The following is a 16,787-nucleotide window of genomic DNA, read 5'->3' as shown; positions in this document are numbered from 1 at the left end:
ATTAACTCTACTCTTCTGTACAGTTCTAGTTCAAAACTGCAGCCCATTAGCTTTCCTGGTTCTAAACCGAAAGAGAGAGGATACACTAAGGCTTCTTATGCAATGCCTATTTGGACTGCTGGAGTTGACCTCTCTGTCGCAGAGATGGCACTGAATCACTGTGCTTTCAGAACACCAGCACCTGGGGAAAACAGCCATGCTGTGTGTGAAGGCTGAAACTTGCAGAGAGAGGGACACACACTCAGCCATAAATTTCTTTTGAAGGTTTGAGGAACTTTTCCCAGGTAATAAGTTTGTGAATTCTTCATCCACACTACTGCTGGCTTGCAGGGACAGTGCTACCTCACACCTGTCTGATGCACTCAGTTTTAAAGTCCATTTACTTAACTAGATTTTAGTACCAGGATGGCTAGAAACATATCTCATTCTCCTGGGTCAGACCATGCTAGCTGGCTCTGGCTTTCTGCAGAGCCAGTTGCTCAGGAGAGGCAAGCATGAGGTTTGAGCAACTCAGATGCATAGCACAGCACTTGCTCCTGGGGAGTCTCATTCTGGCTGCTTGTCCCCAGGGTCAGCAGCTCTACACTGACCTCATCCCAGGGCACACATCCCGTTACAGACACCATACAGACAAGAGACTTGATAAACTGATGTGCTGGTTTGAGGCCAGCCAGAACATCTCTTGCCCCGAAAGGGACAAAAGAATGACACACGCAATGATTGGAGAGTGATGGAAAAGTTTAAATGGAAAAGTGAATTGGTGAAGCTACAGAAAACTACAAACTACAAAGCATAGTGGAAAAGAACATCCTAAAGCATACAGAACCCCCTCACAGAATTCCCAAAAGCTTCCCAGTGCTCCCTTCCTCTCAAGTGAGGGTCTACCCAATCCCTCAGGGCTCTTCCTTCCCCCCCTCCCACTGCTAGGCAAGTCTCAGGCTGGCCAGGTCTGAGACTGCCCCCCCCTCCATTCTCCTCCTGGCATTAGGCCTAGTCAGGCCTAAGAGGCCTTGAGGATACTCCCCCAGCATTACCCAATAAGAGAGGACATCTCCCAGGGGAGCAGAGGGAAGAAAGAGGAAGAGAATGACTCTGCAGATGGCCTTATAGGGCGCAGGATTTATGGGTAGAAATACGCCATTTCCTGTGTCCACCCCTGTGGGTGGGCACCCAGGACACCAGAGGTGTATCTCATGTAGCAGTGGCAGGGGGCACCCAGCCTAAACTGCCACAACTGAGAGGACTGAGGAGAGAGCAGCAGGAGTTATAAACCAAACACCCCCAAGCAACACACAAAGAAGTGCTGATGGAAGGGGTTTAACCTGGGGCAGAAAAAAGGGAAAAAAAGGGGGTAATGAAGAAGCCAAGGGTGCTGCAACAATCATCAGGTGTTCACTGCATCCTTTAGGAACATGGCAAGAAACACACAACCCTAGAGAGAGGCTGTCAGGACACACAACAGCAGGACCTGTGGAGATGTCCATCAAAATCATGACTTCAGGATGTTACGAAAATCCTTTACCTGAAGAACTGCAGGAAGCATGCCGTTCTCTCAAGCTGTGAGAGCTGGAGGTAGACCTCTCCAGCCCTAGCATCACCTGCTGTGCAGCACTTCCGTGCAGCAAACCTGGAGCTGGCAGGGTTCTACCCGACTTGGGTATTGCCTGCCAGCTGAAGAAAGCAGAATCCCTTCATAAGCAGAAGCTGCAGCTCCAAGATTAGACTCTGGCCCGTGATAGCACCAGGGCTTTCCCTGCAGAGCACTCTGAGCATGCAGCCAGGACAGGGGGAGCAGCCTGGGTATGGCCACACTAGGATAAGCATTAACGGTTATGCAGGGACCAGCTTATCACAGATGTTTGCTTGGGAGCAGGAGAGGAGGGACAGGACACAAGCAGCAGCTTCACAGGTATCCTAAGGCCTTGTCCCTTGTCTGAGACTAGAGGGAACAGAAGTAAAGGATGGGGGGGGAAAAAAAGAAAAAAAAGGCAGAGCCATAGAGTGCCGTAAAGGTTTGAGCTTGGCTCCAGGCAGAAGCAGCTGTAATTTTCAGCCCAGATTTTACATTGGCGTTCTGTAACTTCTGAAGTTTCAGGCTGGAGGTGGTGCCTCTACCTCCGCTCAGGACTATTTATTCTGTGGGTTTTTTTTTTTTTTTTCTTTCCTTTATTCTGCATTTCCTCCTATTATCACGATGACTATCCTTCAGGCATGTTGTTTGGCCCTAGGTCACACACAATAGCATTCCCTTTATTTTGTAGTTAAGGACACAATCTCATGTGGCATCTCCCATAGATATAGAATCACAGAATGGAAGGGTTGGAAAGGACCTCCAAAGGTCATATAGTCCAATCCCCTCTACAATAAGCAGGGGCATCCTCAACTAGATCAGGTTGACCTGACTCTTCTCAAGCCTCACTCTCAACATCAGTTTCAACACCCAGCCTGACAGGGTGCTGGGCCATCTCATTTAATCTATACTCCTAGGCTGAAAGGTTGGACTAGAATGATCCTCGAGTTCCCTTCCAACCTGGTATTCTATGAATCTCCTGGGATGGGACCTCAACTACCTCCCTGGGCAATCTGTTCCAGTGTTCCACTATCCTCATGGTAAAGAGCAAATCTACTCTTCCCTAGTTTGAAACCATTGCCTCTTGTCCTATCACTACAGGCCTTTGTAAACAGTCTCTCTCCATCCTTCCAGAACCTGAAAAGGGCCTACAAGGTGGTCATTACTAGGTCTCCCCAGAGACTTCTCTTCTCCAAGCTGAACAACAACCCCAGCTCCCTCAGCCTGTGTTTTCATAGAAGAGATGTTCCAACCCCCTGATCATTTTCATGGCCCTCCTCTAGACCTGCTCCATCCGTGCATTAGGAAAGGCAAGATAAATTCAACCGTCTGAGAGAAGCCTCCACAAAGTGCTGGCAGCAGCCACGACACCCAGGCCTTCTCTTACCTTAATCCTGCCAGAACAGCTCCAGCAAAACCCTCTGGGGCAAGCCAGCATGCTCCAGGCCAGCAACATTGGCTCCAGAGACACTGCAAGATTGTGTGAGGGGAAAAGGTCTTAAAATCCACTTTTACAAACCACCCAAAGCAGCAGAACTACCCAGAACTGGTTAGCAGAACAGCAGCATGTTCATTAATTTATTTCTAGTGGCCTATGCAACCAAGTTCCAACTCAAGATTTTATTGTTTATGGGCACAACATGTTCATTTTATGGGAACAGACCTGCTCTGTGCTGAAGGACTTCCTGCAAGCAACTGTGGTGTTAATTTAGAAGATGGCATTCTTCCCAAACAGTCATTATTAAACCAATAACCCTACATTACCTCCAGCATCAAGGGGCAACGTGCTGTTGGAGGCAAGATAGAACAAAGGTCCTGGCTGTAGTAACTGCAAAAGAGCTTAGGGGCTGTTCTCTTCAGAGAGAGGAGAGAGATGCAGCCTGGCCAAACTCCAGTGCATGTGGTTTTAAAGAGCCTCACTTGAGTTGTATTGTGTTGATGAGCATTAAGGAGCTGCCACTTCTGCACCCATGCCTGGCTGAGCCACAGGAACTATTTTCAGCATCTCTCTGCCAGAAATGACATCTCTCGTGACTTTTATCATGGAAGGGGTTCATGGTTGTAATCAGCTTGGAAAATTCGTTTCTGAGCTTAGTTCTAAAGCCTCATCTTCACTAAAGAAACAACTGCACTCAATAAAGAGTTTTCCCTCCCTTTAGCAGCATGAGGAATAATTTGCTGCCCTGGGTAATTGGTCACAGCATAAGCCTGCAGGGTTTTGTAACATCAATGTTTGATGCTTTTGGTTTAAGTGCTGAACATGCTGTACAAGCACAAGTGGACAGCCTGAATTGGGAGCTCTTTTCTAGTGCTGTAATTGCCAATCATTTTGGAAGCCCTGCATGCCAAGCAGTAGTTCATACAGCAATTTTATCAATTCAGTGGGAGACAAGGGGTTAATGTTAAGAACACTACAGAACTTGTCTCAATTCTTTTAAGGATCACCTTGCAGGTTCTAAAGCAATCTTGCTCAAGAAAAGTTTTATTTAAATACCTTCACAAAATGTCTTTCTGAACAAACGGACCACGCTGGCTTTGCAAGGGCAAGGATGCTAACCAGGAGCTTAAGATGAGGCAGCCTATCCATAAATGCACTGCACCATGGTCATGGACAGCCTTGCCATCACTACAGGATGCAACTTTATGCACTGTATCTGTAACTAAATCAATGATAGTTTGGGATGCAGTGTCCCTGCAGAAATCAGTCTGTAGTTCTTCAAGCAAATAGATGAATACAATTCTAATCAGTTGGCTTGGCTGAAACAGTGCATCAGCAGTTGCTATCTGGCAAAGGTTCCAGTTGTGTTTCTTCAGAGAGGAAGATGATTAAGGAAACAGCTTGCCTAAAGAGGCTGGAATCTCCCATCACTGTGTAACCCATTCCTACATCTTGCCAAACATCCAGCAAGAATGAATTAGAACCTATTCTGTGCATGAGGCAGGGTGGCAGACTTAAAGACATCTTGAAATATGTTCTAGTCCTGGCTGTGATAGTTCACAGTTCTGGAATCACACATTACAAACGCATTGATAGGGCTCTGCCATGCAGCAAATTATGAGAGTGCCTGTGCCTCTTGAATCTTTCTACATGACCTCATTTCCACAGGATTTGTGTTTTTTGTAATCATTCATGCATTTTATCTCCATTAAAGAAGCCCCAGCTTATAGGCAGGGAATTTAAATCTTTTTAATGTCCTTTTTCCTAGGTGAGGTGATGCCAAAACCAAAGTAGCCTCAAATTACAGTTTTTAGCCTCCCTCCTTGCTCCATGTTATGTTCATGACTAGTTGCAGAGGCAATGATCCCATCACACTGGACAACAGCAGCCCAGATAAACTACCCCTCAGGCCACTGTCACTGTGCACTATGGCTCTGCTATCAAGACAGGTGTGCCTCAGCATATTCAAGACTTTTGTTCTAATCTTTAGTACCCTCACAGGCTCACATCCCACAGCCGTGACAGAAGTATCATTTTTTCATGTTCACAACAAGTTGCAGAGAAGAGTTCTACCTGGGACTATCAGGTTGCTGAACAGTAACTTGTCTTGAGAACAAAGAAGCCTGAAAGCTAAAATCTGCTCCCACAAGAAATCAGAATGACAGTCAACACCACAGCTGTAGTAGCACCTCATTTGTTTATCTTGACTAAGTAAAGGAATCTCAGTCTAGCCCATTGCCTTTACATAACTGCACACCACTATTTCTGTGACCATCCATAAAAACAATGTAAAAAACCCCAAACTATTTCTGTAAGTTTTTATTTTTATTTAAAAGACAAGCCCATGACTTAGACTGTCTAAGCTTCCCTGCTTGCTCCCAGAGAGGGCAACTCAGGACTGCCAAGCCATTTATTTAGTAGCAGAGAGCATTTCATGAGTGTCAGCATAGTCCCTTACACCTAGAGGCCTGATTTCAGCTCAGAACATCCATAGCTCTGTTTGCATCAAAGGAAGTATCTTTCAAGAAGACAATTTGTTAGGAAACTGAAGGATCTTCATAGTGTTACAGTAGAAGGAGCAATCTCCTACTTCCTTTCATTTGAATGAACATACTGATTTTTCTTTAAGGGATATATATATATATATATATATATATATATATATATTTGGCTGATGTGGTTTCACAGAAAAAAAAAATATATATATTTTATATATTATATATATATATAATATATATATATATATATATAATATATAATATATATATATTTTCTGTGAAACCACATCAGCCAAATAAAAAGAGTCATAAGTCATTTAGATTATGTATATGAAAAAAATCTACCCTGAAGTACTGTATTCTAGTTAGAAAACGTATTTATAGGATGTAGTCGTATTTATAGGATGTAGCAGGAGCAGCAACTCATACCTCTTCCTTCTTAGATTATGGGTTGAATAAGTTTAGCATAAGTTACTCAAAATCACTATGCAAACACACATTTGCACCATTTAAAAAAAAGAAAGATTAGAGGAAGATATAAACATCTTATTTATTAAATCAAATAGAAATGCAAAATATATTTCACATGCCTTACACAGAAAAGAGATGACCTTGGAAGAAATTAAAGCAAGACTGTGTCAGTCGACACAGGAAATAGGAACATTATGAACAGTCACAAAGAAGAGGAAGGACTGGGGGGAGGTGGCATGGGGCTGATGGGCATTTCCACCCTACTGTAAGAAAGCTCTTCTAAAAACAATCAAGTTTATGCTGAGCAAGCATCACAAGTCTGAAATTAACTTCAACACATACTTATTTTGGAGAAGTTGTCTAAAGAAGTACAACTGGCTAATAAATAGTCAAAACAGTGGTCTAAATTATGTATACCATACTCATATGAAGCAGACATGGGTTTATTTTTGAACATCAGTGGGGACAGTAACACCAAAAACTAGAAGCTTTTAAAAGATGGATCAATCCACAGTAGCATTCTGTGCGACTCTGCTATTAAACTAGGACAAAAAGATGAAAAAACCCCTATTTTTCTAGATACTTTAATTACTTTGTCATCTTCCACTCTTCCTCCCTCCTACACACAACTTCCTGGAAGTTGAAATGACACTCAACAGCAAATACAAAGCATACATCAATATTCCACAGTTCTTCTAAAGAGTCAATAGTCCAGCAATTGTAAAGTGATCTATGTGCAAAAAACAAACATATGAGTTTCTTATTAAAAAAAAAATATTAAAAAATAGTAATCCACTGCAGCCTTAACTTCTACTTAAAAAATTTTCTGAGGAGTAGCACTACATTTCCCAGTGGAGGACACATCAGTAACTGCAAGCATTCTCCCAAACCTGTGATTTGCTCTTGCAGGACTGTCAACATCCTGAGTTTACTACCTGCTGGCAAGTAGGAAACACTGTATCCTCAACAGATGTGGGAAAACCACTGTTCATAAACTGGTCTTCTGATATACATAAACTTGCCACGCAGGTATGTACTCAGAGACTGCTACCTACAGCTGAGAACAGTCCTCCCAGCACGACTAACAGTGAATGATTAACGATAAAAATGCGCGAGATTCCGAAGAGCAGTATTTGAAATGTTCCCGACTGCTCAATGCCCCTAGGTTTAAACTATCCCATCATGAATAGTGGTGTAAGTCAGGGCAGCTCTGGTGAAGTTACAGTAGAAATCACTGTGCATGAGGATTTCTGTGTGAGAACAACAGTCCCTTGAACTACAGACTAGTTCAGTCCTGACTGCACTACAATAGGGAATTGTGTTTAAACCATGAGTAATCATGTAATCATCTCCCAGCATAGTACTTCTTTTCTGCACACATGGAATGTAAATGGCCAAGATTTACAACTGATGATACTGCAGATTTAATGGATTATATTTCTTTAATAGTTCTGGCAATGCAAACTCAGTTAAAAAAAACCACCACCAGCGAAAAAAAAAAAATAAGGGGGGGGGAATCCCATGCTTACTGCTATCTGCTTTTTACTTTATTTGATAACTTCTCTGGCACACAGTTAGGGTTTTCTAACAGTGCGTAAGTATTCAAAAACATCAAACTACTTGGGGGCTGGGGCAGGGGAAGAAGAGTGGTTCTATGATTAAAGTCCAGGTGTGGAAGACACCACAAGAGGTGATAAAGCTAAATGCTGTTTGGGTAAATCGTACCTCTTATGTCTCTGTCATTAGTCCAGTAAATGGAGCAGATGCACCACTTCTTAAGCAAGGGCTGTGAAATAATACAATCATCAACTCATAAAATGCCTTAAAATTTCCCAGATGAAAACTCAGAAGAGGGGCAAAACATGAGCAGTAAAGTCACTTGGTGTTTAATGGCTTTCGAAGTCACCTTGCAAAACAGCTCAACACTATCCCCAACCAGAAAGCCAAGTGCCAGTATTCTCCCTTTTACCACCCACTGCTGTGTGGGACAGAAGGACATTACAGAAGCTGAGGGGAAGACCAGCTGCAGAAGTGAGACCAGTCTTTGCAGGTGTGAAGGAATAGCACACTAAACCACAGGAGGAACCTCATCCAACAACATGAGGCCTTGAGAATGAGGAATGAAGGCAAACATACTTGGCCTGATGCAAACCACATACCTTAATGCAGGACAATGGTGGTTCTGGTGCAATTCAAAAGCACAGCCAAACTGGTTTCGTTTGCAGAGAATGGCTAAACGATAACAACACACATTGCCATGTGTTCCAAGTGCTGTTAGAACCATACCACATACAATGTTTGTCCTTGTTTTCCAGCCCCCCATAATGCACTAAAGTAAATCCAGACCTTAAGGAATAACTTGCATAGTAAGAAAAGGTCAATTTAATCATTTACTTTAAGCAGGCAAGCAAATTTGTAAACATTCAAAAGCGGCAGCATCCAAGTTACAAACAATTTAAGGAAAAAAGAATTGAGATTATTAAGGTTCTTTATCCTTTCAAAAATTTTGGAAATAATCTTTTAAAACACTGCAAACATTGAACACTCAGTTACACCTCTTCTAATCCTGCTAGTAGTCCTGCCTCCCAAGGAATTTTGCTTTCTAAAATGCATGGTCGTAACAACCGCCACGCTTCTCAGCATTTGCCATTTGGAAGTCAGCTACCAAGCATTTCACCTCAGCCTAAATCCCATTAGCAAAAGGAATGCTTGTGTCTTGATTCAACATCTCCTTAACTTTTGAGGGCAAAGTGTCAAAAAGATGATCTTCCACCACGAGCCCGCTTTTCCTGAGAAGCTGACACTGCCCCAGAGTGGCTGGCAGATATTCCAAGCAGTTTCCCTTCAGTTCCAGATGAGTCAGCTGCAACAGTTGACTAACTTTATCTGGGATTGAGGTAATACAGTTTTGTCCCAGACACAAAGTCCTCAATTTAACACATTTAAACAACTGTTTTGGCAAAGTGTCGATTTTGTTTCCTGTGATGTAGAAATGCTGCAGATTTTGAAGCAAACCTATTTCTGCTGGAATCAATGCAATTGAGTTGTAGCTTACATCTAAACACCTAAGTTTTTGTAAACTGAACACTGCAGCTGGTAAGGATTCGAGTTTGTTATTGGAGAGATAAAGAGACTCTAAATTCCTTATGTGAGTAATGGAGGAAGGAATGTTAACTATTTTATTGTGCCACAGCTTTAAACAAGTCAATCTTTTTAAGTGCTGGAAACTAATGATTTCTTCAATTGTGCGTATGCTATTTGACTTTAAATCCAGTTCCTGCAAGTTAGAGAGGCTGAAAATGGCATGGGGGATTCTCTCCAGTTCACAGTTCTGCAGTTCCAACTCTGCAACATTAGTCATCTTCTTAAGGCTATTGAGTACCACGAGCTTAGTGCCGTCATTCAGAATGACTAGCTTTGTCAGATGTGGTGCCACATCTGTGATATTGGGGGGAATTTTGGTCAAATTGCTCTTCACATAGAGAATTTTAAGGTGTCTCAACTCTCTGAGAGATTCAAGCCCTATCATTTTATTGTTTTCAGAGTTCAAGTTGCCTATCAAGTACAATTCACGGAGGTTTTTGAGCAAATACACCCATGCGGGAATTTCTGCAACATCTGTGAATTTTACATGAAGGCATCTCAAGTGGTCCCGGAGGAAGCTGAAGGCAGTCTGCTCGACCTTTGCAGGGCAGTGGCACAGATGAAGCTCCTGAAGATTGGTCATCTGAGAAATTTTTGCCGGTATCTTTGCTTCGGGAATCAGCTCGAGCTTCAAAACATCCAGATCCGTCAGGTCGAACACTGCATCGGGGACCCCCGACAGCATGAAGAGATGCAACTCCTGTTTGTCTTGGGCATTGCGGGAAACGTGCTGCCGCAGCTTTTCAAAAGTCCATTCGTGGTTTAAACTGATCTCCCGGAGTTTGTTCTCACTCACCTCTGACAAAAAGACACCGAATCGCTTAGAATACAGCTGGTCGTACTGATCTACCATATGCAAGAGAAACGCAAAATCGTTTTTGACGTCAGGAATATCGCTGAAGCTACTCTCTTCTCTGACCTTTTCAAAGGAATATTCTTTCAAAGGTATTCGGAACAGCCAGAAGAGCGTGTAGAGACAGATAAAACCATAGACACAAATGAGGGAAATATAGCTAATAAGCAACTTCTTCAACATGTAAGCCATGTTGTGCGTACATTCAAACTGTGTGTAGCCGATCAAGTGCTCCACTTTCGGATTGCAGATGTGTTCAAAGCTAATAGTGTTGACAAAGTTTGCAGTATAGCAGAGAATAAATATGAACTTGACAGTCTTGATGATGGTCTGGCCAACATAGAGCTTGTAGATCAGATCACTGTCTTCCACGTGAGCACGGAACTTGCGGACTTTCTCGAACAGCGCTTTGGCTTGCTCTCCATCTTTCTTATCTAAAATAGTGACACTGGGAACCTCAATCATTGGCTTATCAGCTGAAAATTTGAAGCCAGACTTTGTTATCATGGGAGTGTTGGCACTTGGGCTTCCTTCATCGCTGCTAGTGGAGACATACTTGGACAGGGACTGGGCACCAGTTAACCTCTGTTTGTTCTCCTCCGAATCTTCACATGCCGTTTCAGACAATGCTTTTGTAGTCCATGGGGACTCAAAGCACTTCCCTAATATAGACACAAAATGCTCAATTTTTGAGCAAGTCTTGGGATACTTGAACCAAAAATTGCTACTGACTATTAAAATGATAGTATGGATGAGAACCAGATAGGGAAAATACTTTGAATACCAAGGAAGAGCCAAATGGTAGCACATCTGATTAATAAATACATATTGCTGAAAATCCAAATTTGTTTTACGGCCTGAAGAATCTTTCTGCTCCTTCTTCAGCTCCTGGCCTGACTCAGGAGGTTGAGACTGATCAGAGGCAGGTCTGCTCAGAGGTATGTCAGGTGTTACAGTAGGTGCACTTTCAAAGGAAACCGTTCTCGTTGACATGTCTTCTCCTTGACCAGTGGTTGTTTCGACAGTGGTGAAGTCAGCCTTCCCTGACATGCCAGGTTGTGCTTTTGAATTTACAGTAGACTGCAAAACGGGCAAGCAGACCACCTGGTCTTTGGTCAGCTGCATGGTTCCAGCAAAAATGGCAACCATTAACATAACAACAGCTAGATAATCCATAAACACATCCCACCATGGTTTCAAGATACGATAGGTTGGCTGGATGTCATTGAGCGATGCAACTTCTGCAAGGGTGAACATTCCTACAAGAAAACAAAGACAAAAATCAGTATTGCTGATCAGTGAGCAGGTTATTCTCCTATTTAACAGCAATCACACCACAACATACAGATCCTCAGAAGGTTCCAGCTTTCATTGTTTTGTTGCCTGTCACAGACTGTCCATCATTCCATTCAATGTTTTTTGCTCAAAGGATATATACTTCAGCATTACTTCAGCATGAAAACAGAAGTCCTCTCATTTCAGTACACATGATATTTACAAATATTTGCCACTTCACAATACAAGCCCTAAAGGCCTGCTCTGGGCAGCTGAAATATTTGAAAGACAAAGTGCTGTTGCTGATATGTATTAATAACAGGAATAATTGATCACACAAAATCAATTCTGTCATAATGATTGCTTGAGTCTGAATGTGTGAAATCCATTTTTTTTTTTTAACAAAACAGCCATTTTTTTTTAATATGCTTTGCACCATGCTTGTAACTTGCACAGCACATTTTAGATCTCTCATTGCATTATGAGCAAGGTCTCTCATTTGTTTTCATCTAACAACAGTCAATATCTCCCACTCCTTGCTACTGAGCTTCCACATTGCTTACCAGATCGATTGGGTCCTTTCCCTCAAGTACCACTGCACAAGTCAAAGTCTTGCAGTTACAATGTGAATATTTGCCACAATTTTTTTTAAACATACCTGGATTCTTTACAGTAAGAAACAGTTATCACTTACTCATTGGACCAAATGATACTGTACACATTTTTTTAAATGAAGAAATAATCCTCTCTCAGAAAAATCCAACCCAGATAATAAAGACAAAGCACCCATAACTCTTTCATAATATAATGGGGACTTTTTTTTCATGACTGTCCTCACAGGTTGTGAGTGTAAAAATCCGTTTTTTCTGGGCCAGGAGAAGGTTGAAAGCCTTTCACTTTAAATTAAACATATGCACTGTGGGACAAAGTAGCAAAGTGATGATGCGAGACTCCAAACCTCTTTGGAGCTTTAAAGAGCTTGCTTTGCTTTTTGTTTTGACAAAAATCAAGAACTCAACTTATCTTTTTTAAAAATAAGCTTCCTGTGCAAGGAGGATGTGGTAAAAATCATCATTTTAACTGATGAACTTGTGACCCAAATTTGCCATTTCTGAAGTAAAATATGCAGCTTGTGTGCACACAGAGTAGGGAAAGAGGCAGGATATACATTATCACAGTCTGGCTCCCCTTGATTCAGAGAAGAACAGCTTAGCAGAGCACAAGGAGATCAAAACAGATGGTATAAAGACACATCAGATGTATTAACTTGTAACATACCAGTTAGTATAGAACTGCACCTTGCAAACTGTAAGGGACAATGAACAGATAACATGATAATTATTTCTAGCCCACGTTTTTCCTACGAAAACAGATGTTTTGGCAGCATTCAAATATCAGCCTCTGTCTACATGGACAAAGACATGTATTAGCCCCTCTCCTTCCTCACACCAACCCAAGCAACTCCCATGATCTCAGTCTGTGGGAAACACCAGTGGTCACTGTTACAGAGATTGGCACAGAGCTCGTCAAAGTGTCTCCTTCACCACAAGGAGGAATACAGCCCCTGGCCTCCCACACACCAGCTTTTACCAGTTCTGCATACCCAGCCAGCATTTGGTGAAGGCAGCCAGACAGGAGAGGGTTTTATCTCACTGCAGCACTCATCTCAGTTGCTGCTCTTGGCACAACTGCCAAAATGCAAAAGTTACAGCTCAGTTTCCCCGAGAATGGACATAAAGAACTTCCAGCTCTTTCTTTATTTTCCAGTGGGCAAATGAATGTCAAACAGTCATCTCTTATTAGAAACACAAGTTTGTTGGGCTGTTAGATTTCTCCTAGCTCCACAAGAGCTTCGTCCCAGCAGCACGGTTCCTGAGCTTCACTCCGTGTACCTCCCCAGGGCTGTAGTTGCTACAAGGAAATGCTGAAGGATACAGACCAGTAACACACCCCACAGCTATCAAAGCCTCACAGTGCTTTACTTCAAGTTAGCTACTAACTCCCCTTTTCTTTAATGTCTCCCAGTGCTTACCTAGATTGAGTCACTGCATGACTGCTTGCCCTAGAATTGCTACCTTTGACATTTAAATAACAATCGTATGCAAAACAATAGCATTAGTCATGTGTACTCATGAGAATAGATAGATTTAAAAGGACCCTCCTTACTCCCAAGGCACAAGTGCCACCTGCCCAGGACAAGAGAACCACAAAACAGCAACAGAGGTGTCAGGATTTGTTCCTGCATGGATTTTTCTTTCTTGGAAGCTGTGTGGAAATGATTCTCTTGCAGATCTCCAGACAATTTTCACTGTGGTCTTGATTACCTTGGCAGCCACAGGAACTTCTCAGTCACAATGTTAATAGTTCAGCAGAAGAGCACAGCCAAATGCTTAGCAAGGACAAATCATGCACAATTAGTAAAGCCATGCCTCTGCACATATTGCTGGGCACTCTGCAAGGAGAAGGCAAGCAAGCAGGAGGAGGAAGGAGATGAATGCTGTAAGAACATGGAGAGCTGCTACTGCTTGTGCCTCTGGGGCTAGTCTTTCCCTCCACTCTGCACTAATTAATCACTATACTAATCATGGTAAGTTAATTCATCGTGGTTTGGGGTGCAACATGTAGATTTCCTTGCACAGAATGAAGGTGATTTTTTTTATTTTTAAATTACTAGTTCTGTAAGAACACATGACCAATGCACTGAAACCCTGCACTGCAGATGGGGCTGCTCTAAGCACCTGAAATAATGGGAAAGAAATGAGAGCACAAAATGGTTCAGATAGACATGATAATAAAAGCCAAAGCTAAAACTCACTTCTACCAGACCTCTGTCTTGCCCACATGCCAAATGATTTACAAAAAGGTTAGGAGACACAACAGCCTGTGTAATCATCTTTGTGAGGCTGTAGGCAGCATAGTGTAATAGGAGCTTTACAGTGAGAAGCACCACAGTCAATGCTCTGAACATGTCTTTTCTTTCAAGTTACTGATACTCACAGAGAGCTGCTGTTTTCAGAGATTAGCAGTTATAAAACAAAAAAATCCCCTCTGTGGCACTGCTGTCTAACACTGCCTCTCATGGAAAAAAAAGAAGCAGACCTTTTTCTGGGTAGCAAAAAAATCAATTTCAGGAGCTGAGAATATGTCATTGCAGTTATTTAAATGCTTTAACAACAAAAAAAAAAATTGAAAACTATAAACCTATATGCAGTATAAAACAAATTCTGACTGACAGAATGCAAATAAATTTGATATTTTCTCTCTTAAGTGCATCGTTATATGTGGTGGTGTTTGATTCTACTGAAGTTGACATTTTTGCAGGTACTAGGAAATCAAACTATTAAAAGGTACTCAGAATAAGAAGTCTCCTACAGTATTGTAATGTTTTGGGTTTTTTTTTAATCCCACAGTTAAATTTCAACTATAAAACTTTTAAAACCTGTTTTACAGCCTACTGTCCAGACCATTCCTTGGGAGTAGGTAGACAGCATTTCACCACTAATTTTCACCTTCTTGTAAAGGTGCCAGATTGGGGATGGGGGTTCATAAGCTACAGTGATAATAAAACCCACCAGCCTGTGCCTGGCAGGCAGAGCCTGCAACTCCCTGCAATAGGTACTCTTCACTCAAGAACCATGCATGCTCTGTTCACAATCCAGAAGTTAAAAAAAAAAAAGAAAAAAAAGAAAAAAGTCTGTAAGCAGGTAGCTCAAGATGGAGAACAAAGTACTCTGCAGATGAAAAGCCAGAATGTAGAAAACTGGTTCTTGAAGAGAAAAATTTTTAATTCTCGATACAGAATTTCAAGACACAGTCTCCTTTTTAAAATACTGTATTTCAGTTTAGTTTTAATAAGCACAGATTTTAACTCTGTAATATTGCAGTATGATCTGTAGGGCTAGACAGCTACACAAAATGAGGAAGATCTTCAATTTCAACAAATAATCATTTTTCCTCCCACACCCATTGTCTCCAGTTATGTAACTTGGATGACACTTTGGCATGACATTGACCTCTTCCAGCTCCATCTATGACCTCTAGCTATCTACTGGGTGCATTCTCTCTCCTGGAGGAAAAAGAACAGTTGCATTTGTTTAAGCTAAAGAATTTCCTAAAGCACAACTCTTTCTTGCAACTAAAGAAAAACTTAAAAGTTCTGAAAGCAGCATAGTACTACGTCCCTTTTACTTGTTAATGTGATATGGAACTCTAGAACTAAAACCACTTTGTTTTGCAGTGAAAATGGAATAAAAACACTGACAATACAGTTCTAAGTTAGAGGCCCATATTAAATCAGCAAGGGTAACAACTAACTTAATAAATCATAATTTCTACCCAATTATAATCCTTTCATTGAAAAAAAGCTGTAACAGAAAAAACTCAGAATGTGATTAACCTGCTGACATTAACCTGCTGATTTTTTTCTGACATATTTCAGAGTATAAGTGCTGCAATACAAAGTAGATATACTGTTGTTTTGTTTTGTTTTTTTCCCTAAGAAACTGTTCTAGCTTAAATACAGAAGTTAGAGGAAAAGGAAGAAGTAGGTTGCTATGTCACTAATGTTTATTTTCATCCTTCTTCTTCCTGTACTTAGTGATAAAAATTTCATCCATCTGCCCCCTATAATTCACTGGCACTCCTGCTTTAAAAGCATATTCAAACTTCAAGCAAATCCAAAGTTAGAACAAACAAATAGAATTGTAACACATGAACCCCTCATTTTACTTTCAGGTTCCCAAGGCTCTGAACAAGCCTACTTTGTTTCAGGAAACAAAAAGATTCTTGAATTAACCTTGTACTGCAACTGGTCAAGAATTTCCTAAAGAAAAAAAAAAAAAAACACAACCATTTCTAGCTGAAAAGAAAAAGTGCTACCATGAACAAAATTGTTTTCTCCCTTCCCACAGGAAATCAGGGAGAAGAAAAGTTTTCCCATAGCTAAAAGGCCTTGCTAGCTTGCTTTTGATCAAGAGACCATAGGTTTGAATTTATTTCCGCTGTATATTTTACTCTCTCTTTCCACCAACTATTTCTACTTCCTTTGTTTTTCTATTGCCATAATATCCTATTAAGGCAGGCAATTAGACCTTAATGTGATAAGAATGGATTATGAGATCCCTCTTAGCCAGGAGCTGAGAATATCAATTGTTTCACAGACAATCTGCAAAGATCATCTCTTATTTTTTTTCCTTCTCCTTCCCCACAGAACAAAGCAGCAGCCCATTTCAAAGACAGAAGTTAACTCTTTGCTGCTTTATTCTACAGGGGATTACTAATTACAAAACCAGTTTTTGGTACAATTGTGACTGCAGCTTCTCCTCTCAAGCATTGTGCAAATCAAATCCCCAAATTCAGCTAAGCATAGATTTTCATGTTGAATGCCCCTATTGCCTGAAAACCCAGGAAACATTTCCCAATAAAACACATCACAGGTATTTTTATAGTGCTTCTCTATATGTTTTGTTACTTCTTCAGCAACAGAAGGTATCAGCAGAACATTAACACCAAATACTTTCCGATTAGTGCTTTTGTTTC

At 41.4% G+C, this 16,787-nt stretch overlaps 1 protein-coding gene across 2 annotated transcripts in view; it reads right to left on the bottom strand.

The window, feature by feature from the left end:
- Positions 1-8,660: 8,660 nt before the first annotated feature.
- Positions 8,661-16,787, bottom strand: part of LRRC8D (leucine rich repeat containing 8 VRAC subunit D) — a 35,580-nt gene continuing 27,453 nt past the window's right edge. The window contains exons 2-3 of one of the 2 annotated variants that reach the window (XM_054384269.1): positions 10,929-11,233; positions 8,661-10,886 (exon numbers count right to left, since the gene is read on the bottom strand). In XM_054384269.1, the coding sequence (XP_054240244.1) occupies positions 8,661-10,886; positions 10,929-11,231 (2,529 nt within the window). In that variant the 5' untranslated portion in view covers positions 11,232-11,233. Of the gene's footprint in view, positions 11,234-16,787 lie in introns of both variants that reach the window. The other variant, XM_054384268.1, reaches the window with a different exon arrangement.

Source organism: Indicator indicator, chromosome 10, assembly GCF_027791375.1.
Source record: "Indicator indicator isolate 239-I01 chromosome 10, UM_Iind_1.1, whole genome shotgun sequence".
In the NCBI taxonomy this organism is placed as follows: Eukaryota; Metazoa; Chordata; class Aves; order Piciformes; family Indicatoridae; genus Indicator; species Indicator indicator.
This window is presented reverse-complemented; position numbering and strand designations above follow the sequence as displayed.